The 19,460-nt window shown below is 37.4% G+C and overlaps 1 protein-coding gene across 19 annotated transcripts in view; it reads right to left on the bottom strand.

The window, feature by feature from the left end:
* Positions 1–19,460, bottom strand: part of LOC135220788 (IQ motif and SEC7 domain-containing protein 1-like) — a 192,586-nt gene that overhangs the window by 25,593 nt on the left and 147,533 nt on the right. For 18 of the 19 annotated variants that reach the window (XR_010315799.1, XM_064258269.1, XM_064258270.1 and 15 more), the window contains 5 exons: positions 16,122–16,360; positions 15,565–15,896; positions 13,709–13,848; positions 7,558–7,683; positions 5,523–5,682 (listed from right to left, as the gene is read on the bottom strand). Coding sequence is in view for 18 of the 19 variants with exons in the window: in XM_064258269.1 (XP_064114339.1) it covers positions 5,523–5,682; positions 7,558–7,683; positions 13,709–13,848; positions 15,565–15,896; positions 16,122–16,360 (997 nt within the window). In the remaining variant the exon portion in view is untranslated. The remainder of the gene's footprint in view (positions 1–5,522; positions 5,683–7,557; positions 7,684–13,708; positions 13,849–15,564; positions 15,897–16,121; positions 16,361–19,460) is intronic. The other variant, XM_064258275.1, reaches the window with a different exon arrangement.

Raw genomic sequence — 19,460 nt, 5'->3', positions numbered from 1 at the left:
TGACATGTGCAATAAGCTGTTTAAGTTTATACATGAAATTTGGATTTCATTGAATTAACATGTAGGCTTTCAATGGACATCAATAATCAAACAAAGATTTGTTCCAACAGTTTATCACCATTATCAGTCCAAATTCCAAGACCACATATGTATACCATTCCTCATTATCAAGACCTTCAAGTTATGTTATCACTATTAAACAACTTGTTCTGTATTTATAGTTTACGTTGAGTTCCATCATGACCATTCTTATATATGAAACTCGAAGTCCAGTCCAAAAGTATTTAGTTTCTAAAAGTTATATTTCAATTAAATGTTGTTTATATCAATAGTATACTGTTTTTGTTCCTACGCTGTACCTTTTACCCTTTATTTCCTTTGAAATATGAAATGAAACCTATAAATTCAAGTAACTCAACCAGGAAAAAAGAAAGGTATAAAAATGCTTAAAATGTATTCTACTTACCACAACTTGCATGTAACCCTAAAAAAATCATTAACATGCTGGCCCCACCCACCTTTGCTTTAGGATGCTATTCTCCATCATCCAGAAGGCAGTTGGTGACGATGGCTGGGCAAGAGGAATAAGTATAAAGCAAGAAATCACTGCCTCCCAGTTCTCTTTCAAAAAGCTATATAAATGTAAACCGCCAAAGACTAAAGCACAGTAGTGCCACCCACAGAAGTCTTAGGATCAACATCATTCTTATACTAGCAATATCTTTGAATCAAGCAATTATGCTCTGAAACAACTGGGAGTTTCTGCATCTTATTCTGTCAACACCATTGTTCTGCTGTACATTCTACTTGATTACCATCAACACATTGGTCAGTGGCTAGCTATGGTTCTAACACAACATGGCAATACTTATGTGTTCATCTCCTCAAACCAAACCTCATACAAGGGATGCATGTGAAATTGTGCATACATTCAGGCTGAAAGGCTCTCCGTATGGCATTCAACAAGACACTTGGAATGAGTTATGTGCAGCTCATTCCAAGTGTCTGTGATGCAGTTAACTGCATCCTTAATGTATTTCTACAAGACCTTCAGATTCTTGTTAAGGCTATTATAGGAGCAGGACCATCTTCAACCATCACTGCAAGCAATGAAAATGAAAGACCTTGAAGGTACAAATGAAGCCTAGATTATCATGGCTTTCGAGACTGGGAACATTATCTTTCACAATGAGGAATCAATTGCAGACTTTGGTCCTTCTAGCATTCTGCTCAAAGGCCAGCAAAAATTACAACCATCCAGCAATGGCTAACTGGTCTCACCATCCAAGCCTTGGAGTTGAACTTCCAGATTACCCAAAGTTTCACCATGTTCAGTAAAAATTGGTAGTACAGGCGGCCCGCGGTTAACGGCACAATCGCTCAGCGGTGAATCGGTTTTACGGCAGTCATCAAAATTATTCATTAAAAAAATAAGGTATTTTTATGGCACAATTTTCAGTTAACAGCGCCACTAGTGCCGTTGTCTAACGAGTTCACGCATTTGTAGAAATGCCGTTCAGACCATAAAGGTTATGCAAATTATATTAACAAATTTTATGGAGTTATTATATAGGTATTAGGGTAAAATATATGCCTCTGACGCTGTTCTATGCCGAAAATATCGAGTTACATAAGTGCAAATTTAGCTATGGATGTGTCGATTTATAAATGTTCATGCTTTTATGCTTAAAATGTGTATGAAAATGTATTACGTATAGGGTATTTTTATTTCTGCACAGAAATATGATACGCTTTCGAAACTGCCCTTCACACGTTATCAAATATGATGTTTTTTCATGTTCTTTCTTGTGAGCGCCGCCTGCCGCTCTTCCGAAATATCGAGTTAAAAAAAAGTGGAAATTAGCGATCGATGTGTCGGTTTTATAAATGTTCATGCTTTTCATGTTTAAAATGTGTATCAAAATGTATTACGTATGGGGTATTTTTATTTCTGTGCAGAAATATGATAAAAAGCAGCCTTTCAAATGCCTTTACATGTTATCAAATATGAATTTTTTTCATTTCTTTATTGAAGACCGCCACCTGTGCTCTTCCGAAAATTAGAGTAAAAGAATGCAAATTTAGCGATCAATGTGTCGATTTTTTAAATGTTTATGCTTTTATGTTTAAAATGTGTATGAAAATATATTACATATATGGTATTTTTATTTTTGTACATAAATATGATACAAATTAAGGCAGCCTTTGTAACTACGCTCCACGCTGTCAGGGGATGTTTTGTCATGTTCGTTCTTGTCCGCCACTGTTCCGAAAAATGCATGGTGTTATTTTATTAATTATGCATCTTTTGCATAAATCATTTGAAAAGTCATACATTACTTCACTGTATCCAATAATAATGTATGTATTCTCACATTACTGTATTATAAAATACTACGGCAAATCTAAGCCAGTATTCCGCGGAGCGGCCAATGTTGTGGTTTGAAATCAGCTGATGGGGAATATGAGTTTGTTTTGCCATATTTAAAGCAATTCTGAGCGAATTCTCTTCCTTCTAGTTAGCATAAACGAATATCTAGATACATGACTTATATGAGACAAGGTTATTTTTTCTTATACAACATGTTTTTAGGTGGAAATATGAATTGAATATATCTTGTGAATGTGAACTACTTATTTTCGTTAACAGATTACGTTGGCGGCATGTTTATTGCGTAAAAAAATTATGTGATTCCGTTCGCAATTCTCCTTTATATAATCGTAATACGAACTTTACGTTATTTATCTTATATCGGCGTGAAACCAACAGTAAAATGTGTTCTTTCAAGCACAGTAGTTTTGATTAAAATGATTTTATCTCAATTTTATCTACGGTTGTGTTTGATGGCATACGTTACTGGAGTTTTATCCTTGTTGCCGATGTACGAAAATGGTCATTAGCAGCTTGAACAGTTTTCTCAGCTTCAGTTATAACTAGGTTAAATTTAACAGTATATTTCCCAATTCATCTTTGATCTATAAAGATCATTGATCTATAGCGAATGAAGTTATTACATTAAGATATCTCAGTTTTATTCTACATAACGCCATTTATAACAACTACGGCAATAGTGTACTGTAGTACGATGATTGAAATACAAGCCAAACGGATGTAATCCAATTCGGTTGTACTTATAAAAAAAAAAAAAAAAAAAAAAACGGATGTAATCCAATTCGGTTGTACTTAGAAAAAAAAAAAAAAAAAAAAAGTCGTTTCTCGTTCGGTTGTTCACGGCTGTCACACGTTCACCAACGAGTATAACGTTAAAACCATACTTTCATCATTCTATACTCATCGATCTCTTTTGCTGTTATTGAACTTATGTAACTAGAAGATGGGATAAAGTTAGGTTATTGTAATTTGGTCTCATAAAATCGGACTATCGTAAGACGAATTATTGTAACTTAAACACTACAGCTACATGTACGCTGTATAAACCTTATTATATCTTTACATACTCTAGACACCCAAAGGATTAAAGCTAGGCTTTTTTCACTTTACAGTATTTATAATGCTATAATGTACTGTACAGTACTACTGTATAGTAAATTCTATAGTACTATACTGCATAAATATAATTCTACTTATTGCGCCATTGTGGGATTACGGCGCCTTTGACTGGTCAAGAGTTTCGAAAGGTGTGCAGCGGGCGTAGGCTTTAAAATCGCTTAGCGGTGAAAATCACTTAGCGTCGGCGGCCAGGAACGGAACCCCTGCCGCTAACCGAGGGCCGCCTGTATTGAATAAATGAATATATCAGATATATGTATATACATACTGTACATAAAGGCAATGAAAGTTGATCATTGCTCGAATACTTTAGCACAATGCCTAGATATCTATAAAATGCCTTTAATGAGTGCTTATGGGAAGATGCATATAATGAATGTCACTTATCTGTCTAATCAACAAATAATTGATAGGTAGCACATATCATTGAACTGCAATCACAGAGAATATCACTGAACTGCAATCACAGAGAAAACTGAACTTTACCAACCCATAAAGACAATGAAAGAGAACATAGTTATCTACCATCACTTGCATATTGGTCTGCATACTGGCAGAAACACCACATTCTACAGCGGAATGTTAGCTGAGGCATCACTGCAAGAGCCCCTTACCAGAAAATAAACCTCAGGATTTAAAAAAAACCCAAACAAGTAGCAACTCTTGTAATGAAGAGCAGAACTGCAGCAGGATCAGATGCCATATACAAAGCCAAGATTCTACTTGTCCCTTTTGTAGAGAAAGCAACCATAATTGATGGATTTAAAAAGGGGTTTAATGAAAAGTGTCTTGCACAGGATAAGATAGTACAGCCATTCTGCCAGAATGAAAAAAATATATTCACACCTAGAACTCAAATGGTTACAACCTGGAAGAGGAGGAAGTCACGCCTATAGTTTGTCCAGCAGAGAGAAGGAATATGATTTGGAAAGGGTTAGATTAGGAGGGATAACAGGAAGATATGTATAAGGGGAAGAAGAGGAGAGGAAAAGGAAGAAAAACACATATAACATGAGGCCTACTAGCATTGGCAGAATGGAAATTTTGAGAAAAATGGCTGAAATCTGGGGCTTGGGGAATGAAGTAAAAATCATGTTTGTCTGGGCTTGGATCCGATCCCACCTACAAAACACCTCTGTAACAAAATCAAGCAAACCAGGATGATGCACTGTGAAAAAACAGAAAGCAAACTGATGAGTTAGAGAAAGAGCACATGTTATTTAATTCATTCTGGCAAGCTACTGATTCCAGTGCAAATTAGCATGCACAATGCACAAAATCTTCGGCAATGTTTCCACCTATACAGAGACCATCATCCGTCTAAAGTATGGGAAAAATTATGAGAAAACAAAAAACTCAAATGATCTGGCAACATGTAATTACTGGGTTTCTCAAGTAGTAATGCAGGTATTTAATCAGGAAAAATATTAAGATGAAATAACAGGAATTACTTACTCAGTCACTGGAGATCTTTTATGGATGTGACCCATCATCACGTAAAGAAGAATGAGAGATTAAGGGAAAGCAATTGGCATGCAGCAGAAAAAAGAGATTATTCAAAACTAAAATTTACTGAAATGAGGGAATAACCTTGAGGAAGCAAGAAAGAAGGGAGACATAAAAATCTAATAAGACCACTAGCATAAGAAATGAGTAAGTGAATGAGGATGACTGAACATACAGGATGTGACTAAAATAAAAGATAGAGAGTGAGGGGATCTCATATAGCCTACAGTAGGAGATTCTTACAAATCACCAGCCAAATTTACAATAGCCTACTTCAAAACAGAGCCTGAGGCTATACATGGCAATGGTTTACCTTTTACATGAACACATTGTAATATCAAGTCATAAAACTTCCTTATGTATTTGCATTAGCTACCACCATTTGTTTAGATACTGTCAATAGCAGGTATTTAGTCAGACCTTGTGAACTATAAGGACAAACACTCAAAAATATGAGTATGTGTTTAAATCTGAAAACTCTGTAAGGTACTGCCGTTTTTCTTACTTGATTTTTGCGTTTCCATATTGGTGAAGTGGGATGATAGTCAGAATTATCAACCTGATCATGAGTTGACAATGGAGTAGCACGATCAGAGTTGGACTGGGAAAGGGAAGAGTCAGAACCTGATGACTGCACACTGGACATTGACCCATTATCTGCTGACCTATAAATGTAAATTTTTTTTAATATTAATGCATATTGTAAAAACAAATCATTGCCTGATTAAGAACTTTCACCTACATATATCTACAACCAGCCAAATTGGAAAGATGATGGATCTCACGCTAGACAATGATTTAGTTCTAAGAAATATGATACTGCTTGTTCACAACGACCAATCTATTATAAAATGCCTTACTTTTGCACAATGGAATTCAAGTCACATCAACTTGTACCATTCAAGATGGAGAGGCTTCAACTGTGCATGCCCAGACCCACATTTGATAATACACTACACTAATTCTTCATTTGTCATTGCAACTTAGCCAAGTACACATCATCTCTTAAGTGCTTTTTCATCATCAGCGCATCGTTTTTTAAAATTTTATCCCACTAACTATGCTGTTTATTTTTTTATGATTATGCTGGCACTCACAGTTCACTCCATGGTTAATATAAGTTTAAAGAAAACCAACAATCAATATCTTTAACTGAAGTATTTTCAAAACATGCTAGTGTAAAATGTGGCTTTTCAGACATAGTTTAATGTGTATAGAAATCAGTAACATGGAATGCTTAGATGAAGAAATAAATACTATTATAATACCACTTTTTAAAAATTAGAATAGTGTACTTAATTCATCTGTAAGAGTTTATTTGAAGGAAATTACAACTGTAACAATGACAATTACTGTATTCTAATCAAGAAAATAAAACATTTCTTAGTTCTGACGCATACAGTTATGACAATAAATACATAATAAGGTACAAGTAATTAAAATATTTGAGAGTTTAAAGAGATCCAAACATAGCCAAATAAGTGTACGAGTATCCAAAGATCTCTTGTACAGACCAGAATTTACAGTATACCACGTAAAAAGTGACATAAATCCTTTACGTAGAAGAGAGAATAATAACCTTACATAAAACAATATGGAATCTGAAAACCATTGTAGATTCACTGGAAAGAACTCAGTAGCTACACAGATTGATGATGAAAAATACAAAAAGTATATAAGCCTTCATAATTTAAAATTCTATTTAGTAATTTTATAAACAAAGACTCAATGCCAATATACAAGAACTTCATGTTTGTTGATCAACATTAGACCAGTCATGGGCTGATGGGGGATAATGTTTCCAAAACAGCCCATACCATCAATCATTATTCTTCTTACTCCTGCTGGTAAGGGTTTCAGCAATAAGTAGAAGTTGAACAGCATCTGTGCTTAAAAACATTTTAGTCTCCTAGTTGCTGGATGAAGTCCATGAATACCTCTATCTCAAGCTGCTTATCAGTCATTATTTACAAATTCAGCACTTATCAAACCAAAGTCTTTGCCAGCAGGCAGGCAGACCACGTATGTTGAATGTCCTAACTATGAGCAACAGAAAACATGCACAGGCTCACATCTTGAAACTACACAAGAGCAAGTAGAAAGAAATACCAGCACACTTTAAATAACCAAAGTGGACAAGAGAGGATTTGTTACATTTAACTTGAGGGGTATCTTACCCCATAAGCAACATAATCACCAATCTTATAAATACTTGGCCTGTTGGGCTCTTAAATACTGAAGTAATAGGCTCTACCAAGGCAATGGTTTGTATTTGGTAGGAATAAAATAACACACAATGTATATAAAACTGCAGTGTTCAATATATGTACTACACATCAATGTTCAATATACTACTTTAAATGAACACTACTTTAAAACTAAGACTACAGGTAAAATAACTACAGTATCTACAAGCCAATCCAGTCTTTTGTTTAAGCCACTGTTCTAGCACCTACACCGGTTAGTATGCATTAAAAAATAACTGAGCTGGCTGCGCACAAACACAACCCTACAACACAACTGCCAGCTTGCATATTTACCTTCTGAGAGCTCCTCTCTCACTGTGTCCACCTTCTGATGTAAGTGAGGATGGTGTAGAAGATGGAGGTGTCAGGGATGGAGGGTGGCAATGAACTCTATGATTTGCAGTGGACAATACGGCAGTGCTAAACCAATGAACAAACCATCAATAAATTAATTCTTTGACTAGAAAACATTAAAGGTTTTTAAGGGTGGGGGATTATGTGTACTACTTTACTCTTAATATATCTAGGAAAAGGTAGCAAGTTTCTCCAATTCATGAATGTATTTACAATTCATGAATGTATTTAATGTTACGGATGGCACATGTATACGTACATATAAACAACGATACTTTAAGGAAACTATGGGAAAAAGTTTTGTGTACTGTATTTTAACATTTAAAGTGTATATACTGTACTACTTCCTAATGGTGAAATCCTTAGCTTATTTTGCAACGTATATGTAGCCCACAATCTTTGCTACAAATGGGCTGTGAATTTGTGCAAAAAACAAACCAATACCTTACTAGAGCCTATCACTTTGATACAAGTCCTTCATAGCAAAAGATTGATATGAAAGGTAACACTCATAAAGCAGTAACATGGGGGGGGGGGATGGGGGTTTGCTAAAGATGAGAGGCATCAAAAGGTTTTACTGTGGAGGGTAGTCTGGGAGGACACATTCACCAATTGGGAGTATGTTGGCCCCATACAATGCCCAAAATTTATCAAATAAATAATGAAAACATATGATGACTTGGCACTTGAAGAACAGCAGATAATAATAATAATAATAATAATAATAATAATAATAATAATGTGGCGCCGTGGCAGAGTGGGTTTGGTCCTCAATGGACTGGTTAAGCAACATTGGGGCTGGTCAGTCGTTGGATGGGTGACCGCTCTCCTTGGCGTTGATTCCTTGGGAAAGGATCTTTACCATAATTTCCTCAGTCTCTCAGCTGTAAATGAGTACCTATCCCTGATGGGGTAGGGTCCAGCTATGGGTTAAATAGCAAAACTCAGCAATGATGTTAAGAAATGAAGGAATAAACGACAACGACGTAAATGGAACCTCTGGCAACAGAGGAGCTTCGTCCGGCAGCCAGGTATTCAACCCAATTGAAGGGGAAGACGGTCAGGTACTTGGAGGTCGTCATCCAGCAACTGACCACCACAACGACAGTAACAGCCTGAGATTGGAGCTACAGAAACAAACCAGAGGAAGATATGAACAAGAGAAGAAAATAAGGAAATATGGAGATGCTACATCAGAAGCAACCCGATGGAGAGAGGATATAGAAGAAGGACGGTCAACATCTGGAATGAGAGGAATAACACCCCCCAAACAGAGCAGAGGCTGGCAGACCAAGTAAGGAACATAAAGAAAAAGAACTGGCTCTCCCCAACAGAAAGAGAAGAACTGGAAAGGGAAATGTCACACGACAACGAATTACACGAAGACAAACTGAGAGACGATGCCACAGAAGATGACAGGGATGATGAGGTATTAAACAACGACACACGAAGAAACACCAACGCCAAGAAATTAAGGCAGAAAACAAGTGAGGTCAATGAAATAATGGGCATAATACACACCACCAGTATCACAGAAACAAATAACTTGGCATATGCAGCAACACTATCACCACCAGCACAACCAACCCAACAGAAACCAAAACAGCAACCTCCTTGGAAAAGGCGCCTGGAAAAGCAAATCATGGTGATGCGATCTGACTTGAGTAAACTGAAAGAGATGGCAGAAAAAAGGCTACGAAGCAAGAAAACAAGGGAGGAACTCAACAAGAAATACAAAGTACAAGAGAGGGGACTAAACAACACAATAGAAGATGTAAAACAGAGGCTTAAGGCCAAAGCACATAAGATCCAACGGTACATGAACAGGAATAAGGGATACCAACAGAACAAACTATTCGGAACCAACCAGAAAAGACTATAGTACAGCCAACTAAGAAGGGAAGACAACCACCAAGAAATTCCTGAAGCCGAACCAAGTAAGACTCTGGGAAATCATATGGAGCAATCCGGTATCACACAACAAACATGCAACATGGCTCCAGGAAGTCAAGGAGGAAGAAACAGGGAGAATAAAACAAAGATTCACAGAGATCACGACAGACACCAACTAAAGAAAATGCCAAACTGGAAAGCCCCAGGTCCCGATGAAGTCCATGGATACTGGCTCAAAAACTTCAAGGCCCTACACCCACGAATAGCAGAACAACTCCAGCATTGTATCTCAAATCACCACGCACCCAAGTGGATGACCACAGGAAGAACATCCTTAGTACAAAAAGTCAAGAGTAAGAGAAATATAGCGAGTAACTACAGGCCTATCACCTGCCTACCAATAATGTGGAAGCTACTAACAGGTATCATCTGTGAAAGGCTATACAATTACCTAGAGGAGACAAACACCACCAACAGATAGGCTGCAGAAGTAAGTGTAGGGGCACAAAAGACCAGCTCCTGATAGACAAAATAGCAATGAAGAACAGTAGGAGAAGGAAAACCAACCTAAGCATGGCATGGATAGACTATAAGAAAGCCTTCGACATGATACCACACACATGGCTAATAGAATGCCTGAAAATATATGGGGCAGAGGAAAACACCATCAGCTTCCTCAAAAATACAATGCGCATCTGGAATACAATACTTACAAGCTCTGGAATAAGACTAGCAGGGGTTAATATCAGGAGAGGGATCTTCCAGGGCGACTCACTGTCCCCACTACTCTTCGTAGTAGCCATGATTCCCATGACAAAAGTACTACACAAGATGGATGCCGGGTCCCAACTCAAGAAAAGAGGCTACAGAATCAACCATCTGACGTTCATGGACGACATCAAGCTGTATGTTACAAGCATCAAGGAAATAGATACCCTAATCCAGACTGTAAGGATTGTATCTGGGGACATCAGGATGGAGTTTGGAATAGAAAAATGCGCCTTAGTCAACATACAAAAAGGCAAAGTAACAGGGACTGAAGGGATAAAGCTACCAGATGGGAGCAACATCAAACACATAGATGGGACAGGATACAAATACCTGGGAATAATGGAAGGAGGGGATATAAAACACCAAGAGATGAAGGGCCACGATCAGGAAAGAATATGCAGAGTGGATATAGAAACACCAGAGATGAAGTCACGATCAGGAAAGAATATATGCAGAGACTCAAGGCGATACTCAAGTCAAAACTCAACGCCAGAAATATGATAAAAGCCATAAACACATGGGCAGTGCCAGTAATAAAGATACAGCGCAGGAATAGTGGAATGGACGAAGGCAGAACTCTGCAGCATAGATCAGAAAACCAGGAAACATATGACAACACACAGAGCACTACACCCAAGAGCAAATACGGACAGACTATACATAACACGAAAGGAAGGAGGGAGAGGACTACTAAGTATAGAGGACTGCGTCAACATCGAGAACAGAGCACTGGGGCAATATCTGAAAACAAGTGAAGACGAGTGGCTAAAGAGTGCATGGGAAGAAGGACTAATAAAAGTAGACGAAGACCCAGAAATATACAGACATATGAGAATGACAGACAGAACAGAGGACTGGCACAACAAACCAATGCACGGACAATACATGAGACAGACTAAAGAACTAGCCAGCGATGACACATGGCAATGTCTACAAAGGGGAGAGCTAAAGAAGGAAACTGAAGGAATGATAACAGCGGCACAAGATCAGGCCCTAAGAACCAGATATGTACAAAGAACGATAGACGGAAATAACATCTCTCCCATATGTAGGAAGTGCAATACGAAAAATGAAACCATAAACCACATAGCAAGCGAATGCCCGGCACTTGCACAGAACCAGTACAAAAAGAGGCATGATTCAGTGGCAAAAGCCCTCCACTGGAGCCTGTGCAAGAAACACCAGCTACCTTGCAGTAATAAGTGGTACGAGCACCAACCTGAGCGAGTGATAGAAAACGATCAGGCAAAGATCATCTGGGACTATGGTATCAGAACGGATAGGGTGATACGTGCAAATAGACCAGACGTGACGTTGATTGACAAAGTTAAGAAGAAAGTATCACTCATTGATGTTGCAATACCATAGGATACCAGAGTTGAAGAGAAAGAGAGGGAAAAAATGGATAAGTATCAAGATCTGAAAATAGAAATAAGAAGGATATGGGATATGCCAGTGGAAATCGTACCCATAATCATAGGAGCACTAGGCACGATCCCAAGATCCCTGAAAAGGAATCTAGAAAAACTAGACGCTGAAGTAGCTCCAGGACTCATGCAGAAGAGTGTGATCCTAGAAACGGCACACATAGTAAGAAATGTGATGGACTCCTAAGGAGGTAAGATGCAACCCGGAACCCCACACTATTAATAATAATAATAATAATAATAATAATAATAATTGTAGCCATAATTCCCATGACAGTAGTACAGCAAAAGATGGATGCTAGGTATCAACTCAAGAAAGGAGGCAACAGAATTAACCATCTGATGTTCATGGACGACATCAAGCTGTATGGTAAGAGCATCAATGAATCACATACCCTAACCCAGACCATGACATCAGGATGGAGTTTGAAACAGAAAAATGTGCTTTGTTCAACATACAAAAAGGCAAAGTGACAAGGACTGAAGGGATAAAGCTACCGGATAGGAATAGCATTAAACACACATATGAGACAGGATACAAATACCTGGGAATAATAGGAGAGGATATAAAACACCAAGAGATGAAGGACAAGATCAGGAAAGATTATATGCAGATTTAAGGTGATGCTCAAGTCAAAAGCCATAAACACATGGGCAGTAATAGTAACCAGATACAGAGCAGGAGTAGTGGAGTGGATGGCAGCTAAACTCCGCAGCATAGGCCAGAAAACTAGGAAACACATAACAATACACAAAGCACTAATCCCAAGATATCTGAAAACAAGTGAAAATGAGTGGCTTAGGAGTACCTGGGAAGGACTGATAAAAGTAGGTGAAGACCCAGAAACATACAGACACAGGAGAATAAACAGAAAAAAAGAATGGCATAACAAACCGATGTACATAAAGTACACGAGACATATTAAAGAACTGGCCTGCTATGAAACATGGCAATGCCTACAGAAGGGAGAACTCAAGAAGAAAACAAAAGGAATGCTAACAGCAGCACAAGACCAGGACCTAATAACAAGATATATTCAAAGAACTATAGATGGAAATAACATCTAGCCCATATGAAGTGCAATATGAAAAATGAAACCATAATCCACATAGTTACTGAATGTCTGGCACTTGTACAGAACGAGTACAAAAAGAGGCATGATTCAGTAGCAAAAGCCCTCCACTGGAGCCTGTGCAAGAAACACCAGCTACCTTGCAGTAATAAGTGATACGAGCACCAACCTGAGCGAGTGATAGAAAACGATCAGGCAAAGATCCTCTGGGACTATGGTATCAGAACAGATAGGGTGGTACTTGCAAATAGATCAGATGTGACATTGATTGACAAAATCAAGAAGAAAGTATCACTCATTGATGTCAAAATACCATGGGACACCAGAGTAGATGTGAAAGAAAGAAAAAATTGATAAGTATCAAGACCTGATAATAGAAATAAGAAGGACATGGGATATGCCAGTGGTAATTGTGCCCATAATCATAAGGACACTAAGCACGATCACTAGATCCCTGAAAAAGAACTGGGAAAAATTAGATGCTGAAGTGGCTCCATGACTCATGATAGTGTGTTCTCTTGGAAACAACACACATAGTAAGAAAAGTGATGGACACCTAAGGAGGCAGGATGCAACCTGGAACCCCACAATATAAAAACCACCCAGTCGAACAGGATGACTGTGATAAGAAAAAAAAATAACAATAATAGTAATAATAATGCTTTAGAAAAAATATTACGGATTTGGCAATTTGGGTCATGTAGAATTTTCAATCATTTATAGCTGTAATTAAAACACTTCAGATATCTTATAAATTATGCCAGCTGCATATTTAGCAATACAGTACTCAAATTATATTCTGTGCAAATCTATGATGATCCCAAACTTCTTATTTGAAAACCCCACTACTGTGTTTACAACATCTGGGTCTTGAAATAAAAGTACCATATGAACAAATAAACTGTACAGGTCTTCTATTATACTTACCTATCAATGCTGCCACCACTCTCACTGGACTTAATTGATGATGATCTCCTTGGTACTTCTGGAGGAACTTTTTTAGCACCTGGCCGTCCACCTCTCTGAGAAATATTTCCTCTTCCCAAGCTTGCACTATCCTGACTTCCCTAAAAAAGAAAATTTAAGAGCTGCATAATGGCTCATTTTATTAAACCCATAACTTAATAAGCTATTTTGTTTGCCTCAGAATCTTCCCCAACAAACCTTCTGCAAAGGAAGAACAGTGTCAGCCTGTGAAAAGTGCACACATGAAAATTGTGATGCTATTGGAAAATCCCAAAATCAATCAATTAATTATGCACACAACTCAAAAAAGTGCTGGAAGGTAGACATATTAATTAGGAGAAAGTTAGAATACAGCAATAGAACTGCATCTAGAGCAACATAGATTTTGGTGCAAAATATCTCTTTAGCCTCAAAACTTAAGTATAAAACTAATCATGAGTACAATATCAATGTTAGTCATGTAATTATAGCTTACCTATTAAATGAATAACTAATGCTGTTATGGCAGATCTATTAAATGAATAGTTTCCACTGTGTACAATAAAGAAGACATATCTGAAATTCCTAGTGCCCCAGCAATGTAATGGAGAAATGAACCATAAGAGAAAATTACAATTAATAGAAGAAATAGTAAAGATCCAACTATGAGAGTCCAACCAAACCAAGCAAGAGACCCATCTCCAGTCACAAGTTAGAATTTCCCTCTGTGCACCTTTTCTGTTGGTACGAATTTTTGTAAACGACAGAAGATGAAACGGTTTCTTTAACTCAATCCCTGATTATCTAGAGTATTCTTGTGATTAACTACATATGTTCTTACAATCACAAAAAATATTCCTACTTATTTCTATCTTTCTTATTTAACTCGTTCTTTGATGAATTCCCATTTTCTATTTCCTCTACCCCTAATAAATATTTAAATTCATTTTTGTCAATAGATGGCAGTGTGAACTGTTTTCTTGATGAAATTCCAATGTCAGATGTTGCTCCTGCAAAATTCTCTGCAAGTTCATAACTTTTAAAGCATGGAGAAATTACTAAATTTTGAATATGGCTTCAATCTAAATTTTATTTTCCTCTTTTTACCTTTCTGGCATACAAAATAATTCTTTATAATACTGCATGATTTAAAAATACAGTAAAAATAGTATTATCTATGATTCCCAAGTTAACAAAGGAATGTAAACATTGAAAAAATTATGCATTAAATATTAAAAACAGCCATCCGGAACATAACTCATTCATAAGTAAGTAGTATACTAGTTGTGACTGTATCTCATGGTGAAGACGGCGCTTGCAAGACAAGAGCTTCGTAACATCAATTGTTTCTATGAGAGCTTTGGGATGTCAACAGACATTTTCTGATTTTTAATGACTGCAGCCAGTAGTCTTACTGTACATATGACCTGTGCACTATTGGAGACCTGACACCTATTCTTCCATTGCTGGGAACATTTTGTGTCAAATGAAATAGCATGCTACAGGTATAGCCTTGTTTTAATTTTAAATATTTTTTAAAAAATTACACATTTAGGACAAGTTATAGCCACACATTTAGGACAAGTTAGACCCTTGTTTTAATTTTAAATATTTTTTAAAAATTACACATTTACAAGTTATATCTAAGAAACAGCAAAAAGAAAAATTAACAAAGATGAGACTGAAATTCACTGACAATCTACCCAGTTTTAACAAGATTTTATTAGAATACGTACATCTACTATCTTAAATAACACAATAAAAAAAAAAATAAAATAAAACATTTGATACACAATACATATATGTTTACCTGAAAAACTCCTATTTTCTGTACTTACAAGACCACTGTCCTCTGAGGAAAAATACTTGAGTTCCTTGGCTGAGGCATATAAACCCAGATCTGTCTGCTGCTGCTGATAGTCGCCAGAGCCATTTCGTGCATGGGTGTGGGATGGGGTTACTGTTGTCGTAGGAGTCAGCGGAGACTGCGCAGACACATGACAATATAATGAACTGTCACTCATGGAAGCTATGGTGTCATGTAAGTCATAATTATCATCTTGCTGGGGTCGGGTAGTTGCAGCTGTCGTTGTGACACTGCCAGTTGCAGACGTTCGTGGGCTGTCTCGCATTGATAGTGAGCGTGCTGGTCGCCTTCCTTCACCATAGACTAGATTCATGGAATGGCAGAGTTACATAAGCATTCCCAGATAATACCACAAATAATTTACTATGCTTTAAAATACAATTGAAATACTTCCTCTGAAAAATGATCTGGAAAGGACTTGAAAAAATCACAATAATGTTTTTATTCATAGATTAAGAGTCAACATGAAAAATATGTTATATTTTATCCCACAATGACAAAAATAAAAACTTTTCTGTAAGATCTAACCTGCAGCACTTAAATTCCTCTGTAACTGATCAAACTCGGATCGTATAATATGCTCAGCATCGTGGCAATGTTGCCCAGGTTCACTCCATTCAGGGACATCAACAGTAAACCTTCGAGACAGTCTCTTCTCCTGCGCTTTTGCAGTGGCTGTGATGGAGCGGAATTTCTTATACATGGCATAGTGTCTGTATGCTCGCTGTATAGTAATGGCTGCACGTCTGGCTACAGCACCACCATATCTGTGTAAAACAAAGTCACGCTTCATATACGTACTGTATTTCAAGTAGAACAACTGCCCTACGGCTTGAAAACAGGAGAATCAGTTTAATGTGTAGCTTACATGAGAACCTTCCTCCCGTTTGGCAACTTGTACAAGGAAGAAAAAGTATTATGAGAACTTTCAAAATACTATACAAGTATTAAGACATCCAGTGACAGAAAATAATTCCAGAATTATATTTATAGTTCTATTTTAAAATTTTCTTCGATTAACAGTAGGCAAGGCTTCCAAAATATAAATGAAAAAATGGATACATTCTTTCCAAAACCATAAATAATATTTTTCATACAAACCTCAGAACACACTTAACCTCAGAACACACTTGACTGTGAAGGATATAGGAGTTGTGAGAAGTGCAAAATAAAAAAGTAGCTACAAAATGGATAAAATGGAGACAGCTACACTTCTTGTAAATGAAAAATGTCCCATTATAAGAAAGGGCAGTTACTGACAATTGGTAAAAATGCAACAGAAAATGATGGGGAAGAAAAGGAAAATGGAAGAGATTTTACTAAGGTGTGACCATACCAATGTTGAGGTTCATGGCCAGAGTAGATGATGATACATACAGTATTATAAACAAGCAACTGATGGACATATGTGGAACCAAGAGGCTGGAGAGAAAAGACTGAGATCTGAAAGATCGCGATGGCGTGGATTTGTTATAGGAAGAGATGACAAGCACTTGGTCACAAAAGCAGCAGATTTAAAAGTAGCAGTATGAAGACCTAGAAAAACCATGCAGAAAGAGTACAGATGAAGACCTAGACCTGCTGGGAGCTCATACAGAAAGAGCATGAGTTACGAGTGGAGCGAAGACAGCTAATTTTTAATCTAACCACATAAAATTATAAAATTACAAATATATTTACAATGATGATGACTCCTTGTCCAAATGCCCTATTATGCAACTTTTTAAATTTTGGAAACAAATATAATGTAATGGAGCAGCAACAACCTAATGTTTGATTGTGCAAGCAGGCCCCCAACCCATCACTTAGCAATAAATATCCTATTAATTGTTTTCAGCAGACTAGATCTGATACAGAGAACAAAGGGATGGGAGGGGATAATTTTTACATGGTTAGTAGGTTTATATATAAAAAATCGAACCAACTCATCATATAGGGCCTGAACAGTTTAGGTGGGAGGTTAAACAACAGAATGTCCCAACCTATGCACAGGTCTGAAGGATCTATGGAATCAATTGGGGGACAAACACGTAAGGAACTAATCATCCAAGGAATTATTACAAGTCTCAGTGAGTATAAAAAATCCAATTAATAACACAGATAGCTTGTACTTCTTCCAAAATAAAACAGACAGATAGAGTAACTACAGATTCTGGTAAGACACATGTGTCTGTAATTTCAGAAGACTATACCCTTTAGAATTCCTGTCTCACCTAGACCAATGTACCCAACAAGTACAAACTTATACCTTTGTGCATAAAATCATGAAAATATACAATGTGGTGATGGTCAAATGGCACTTCCATTTTTCTACTCCTGATGGTTAAAATCCCACTATTCCTCTTGAAAAACCAAGGAAGCTGCGAAGACATTGATTTCATAGTCACTTTTATTTGCCCGGCCTCTTCTTCAGAGACTGCTTAATATAAGTAATGAAAGATCTGACTTATCCAGTAAGATATTATGTTCTGGGTGACATAATTCCTCCAATAATGTTGACAAAAAGCACCTAGAATCCTTGGTTCTTATGCACATGGTCCTCTGAGGTACTGTTGGATGGTTTTCACAAGACAAGAAAGGTCATCTGTGTCGATGGAAATCAAGGATGGAGTCAGAAATGATCCTGCAGTGGCGTGATCTTTCAGGACAATGCATGATACTCACGAACTCCTCTTGCAAATGCAAAGGTTAAGACAGAAACAGTCATCATCACATGATGCGACATACAAAATTCCTGAAGTGGTTTGTATAGGGTTCTGGTAAGACTCCTGAAGAAAAAGGGAGGTCCCATTTTGGTATATGGATCTTTCCACTGATGTAGAAAGGGTCAAGTACCTAGGACAAATTACGACTATATCTCATCAATTACCCATAGCTTTGCCTTTACCTCCTACCATGACTCCTGAGTCTACAGACAAGTCCTATTGCCAGCAGAAACGTGCATAAGGGTGACCATTACCTATTGAAAGGATTCTCCGAGGAAGGCATGGACACTGTTTTCTTGAGAAGGGTTAGGCTGTGTCCTGGCTACCTTAATCTGCTTGAGAATAGGAAAATGATGAACAACTGTCTTGCAACGCATAGAAAAAGTTTAAAAGTAGAGGTGCCCAGGTTTGTCACTTATGCCCTCAAGCAGTACTACCTGACAACTCTATAAGTCCCTGACAACCTTTTCAGTGGACATATCATGGTTCTTTAGGTAATGAAAGAGCCACACTTCACAAATAAATTAGCAGAAGATAGACGATCATTCTCACATATATGATGGGAGTTCTACTCAAGGAACAAACAAATCTATATCCTGGCTTGGACTGTTACAGTCAAAGATTTTGCCTTCACAGCTAAATGCAACCTGGGTGACTAAAGACAACACAGACCATCATCCAGGTGAACTAGAGGAGCAATCTTGTATACAAGTAACAAGCACACATGCCAAGAAGTCTCACCTGCCACCTCTAACAGAGGAAACCATAAAAAAGTACTAAACGGACAATCATGGACTACAATTAACCAAATATACTGTTGGCTTGTTGGCTGGGTAGATATTATTGTGAACAAATCCAACCTCTGATTATCCTGTCATTAAACCACTGTTATTCTTTGCAATAACATGCACATGGGGATGGATCATACTTATTTGGACAGTTACAAATGATGAAATTTTACTGGCAGAAGAAGACATAAAATGCTCTTCTTCCTTCTCTATACCATCTTTGACATTCATTCACCAGACATTCTCTGAAGCTTCATCTTCCAGAATTATGAGCACCCATGTCTCACCAGTATTGTGTGTTGGTCTCTGCACCTGTTATATAATTATTACAAACTATCTAAACTTTACTTTCTTGGTGCTCTACCACTCCCAAC

Source organism: Macrobrachium nipponense, chromosome 2, assembly GCF_015104395.2.
Source record: "Macrobrachium nipponense isolate FS-2020 chromosome 2, ASM1510439v2, whole genome shotgun sequence".
NCBI lineage: Eukaryota > Metazoa > Arthropoda > Malacostraca > Decapoda > Palaemonidae > Macrobrachium > Macrobrachium nipponense.
The sequence above is the reverse complement of the archived record's forward strand: the minus strand, read 5'-3'. Positions and strand labels throughout refer to the sequence as shown.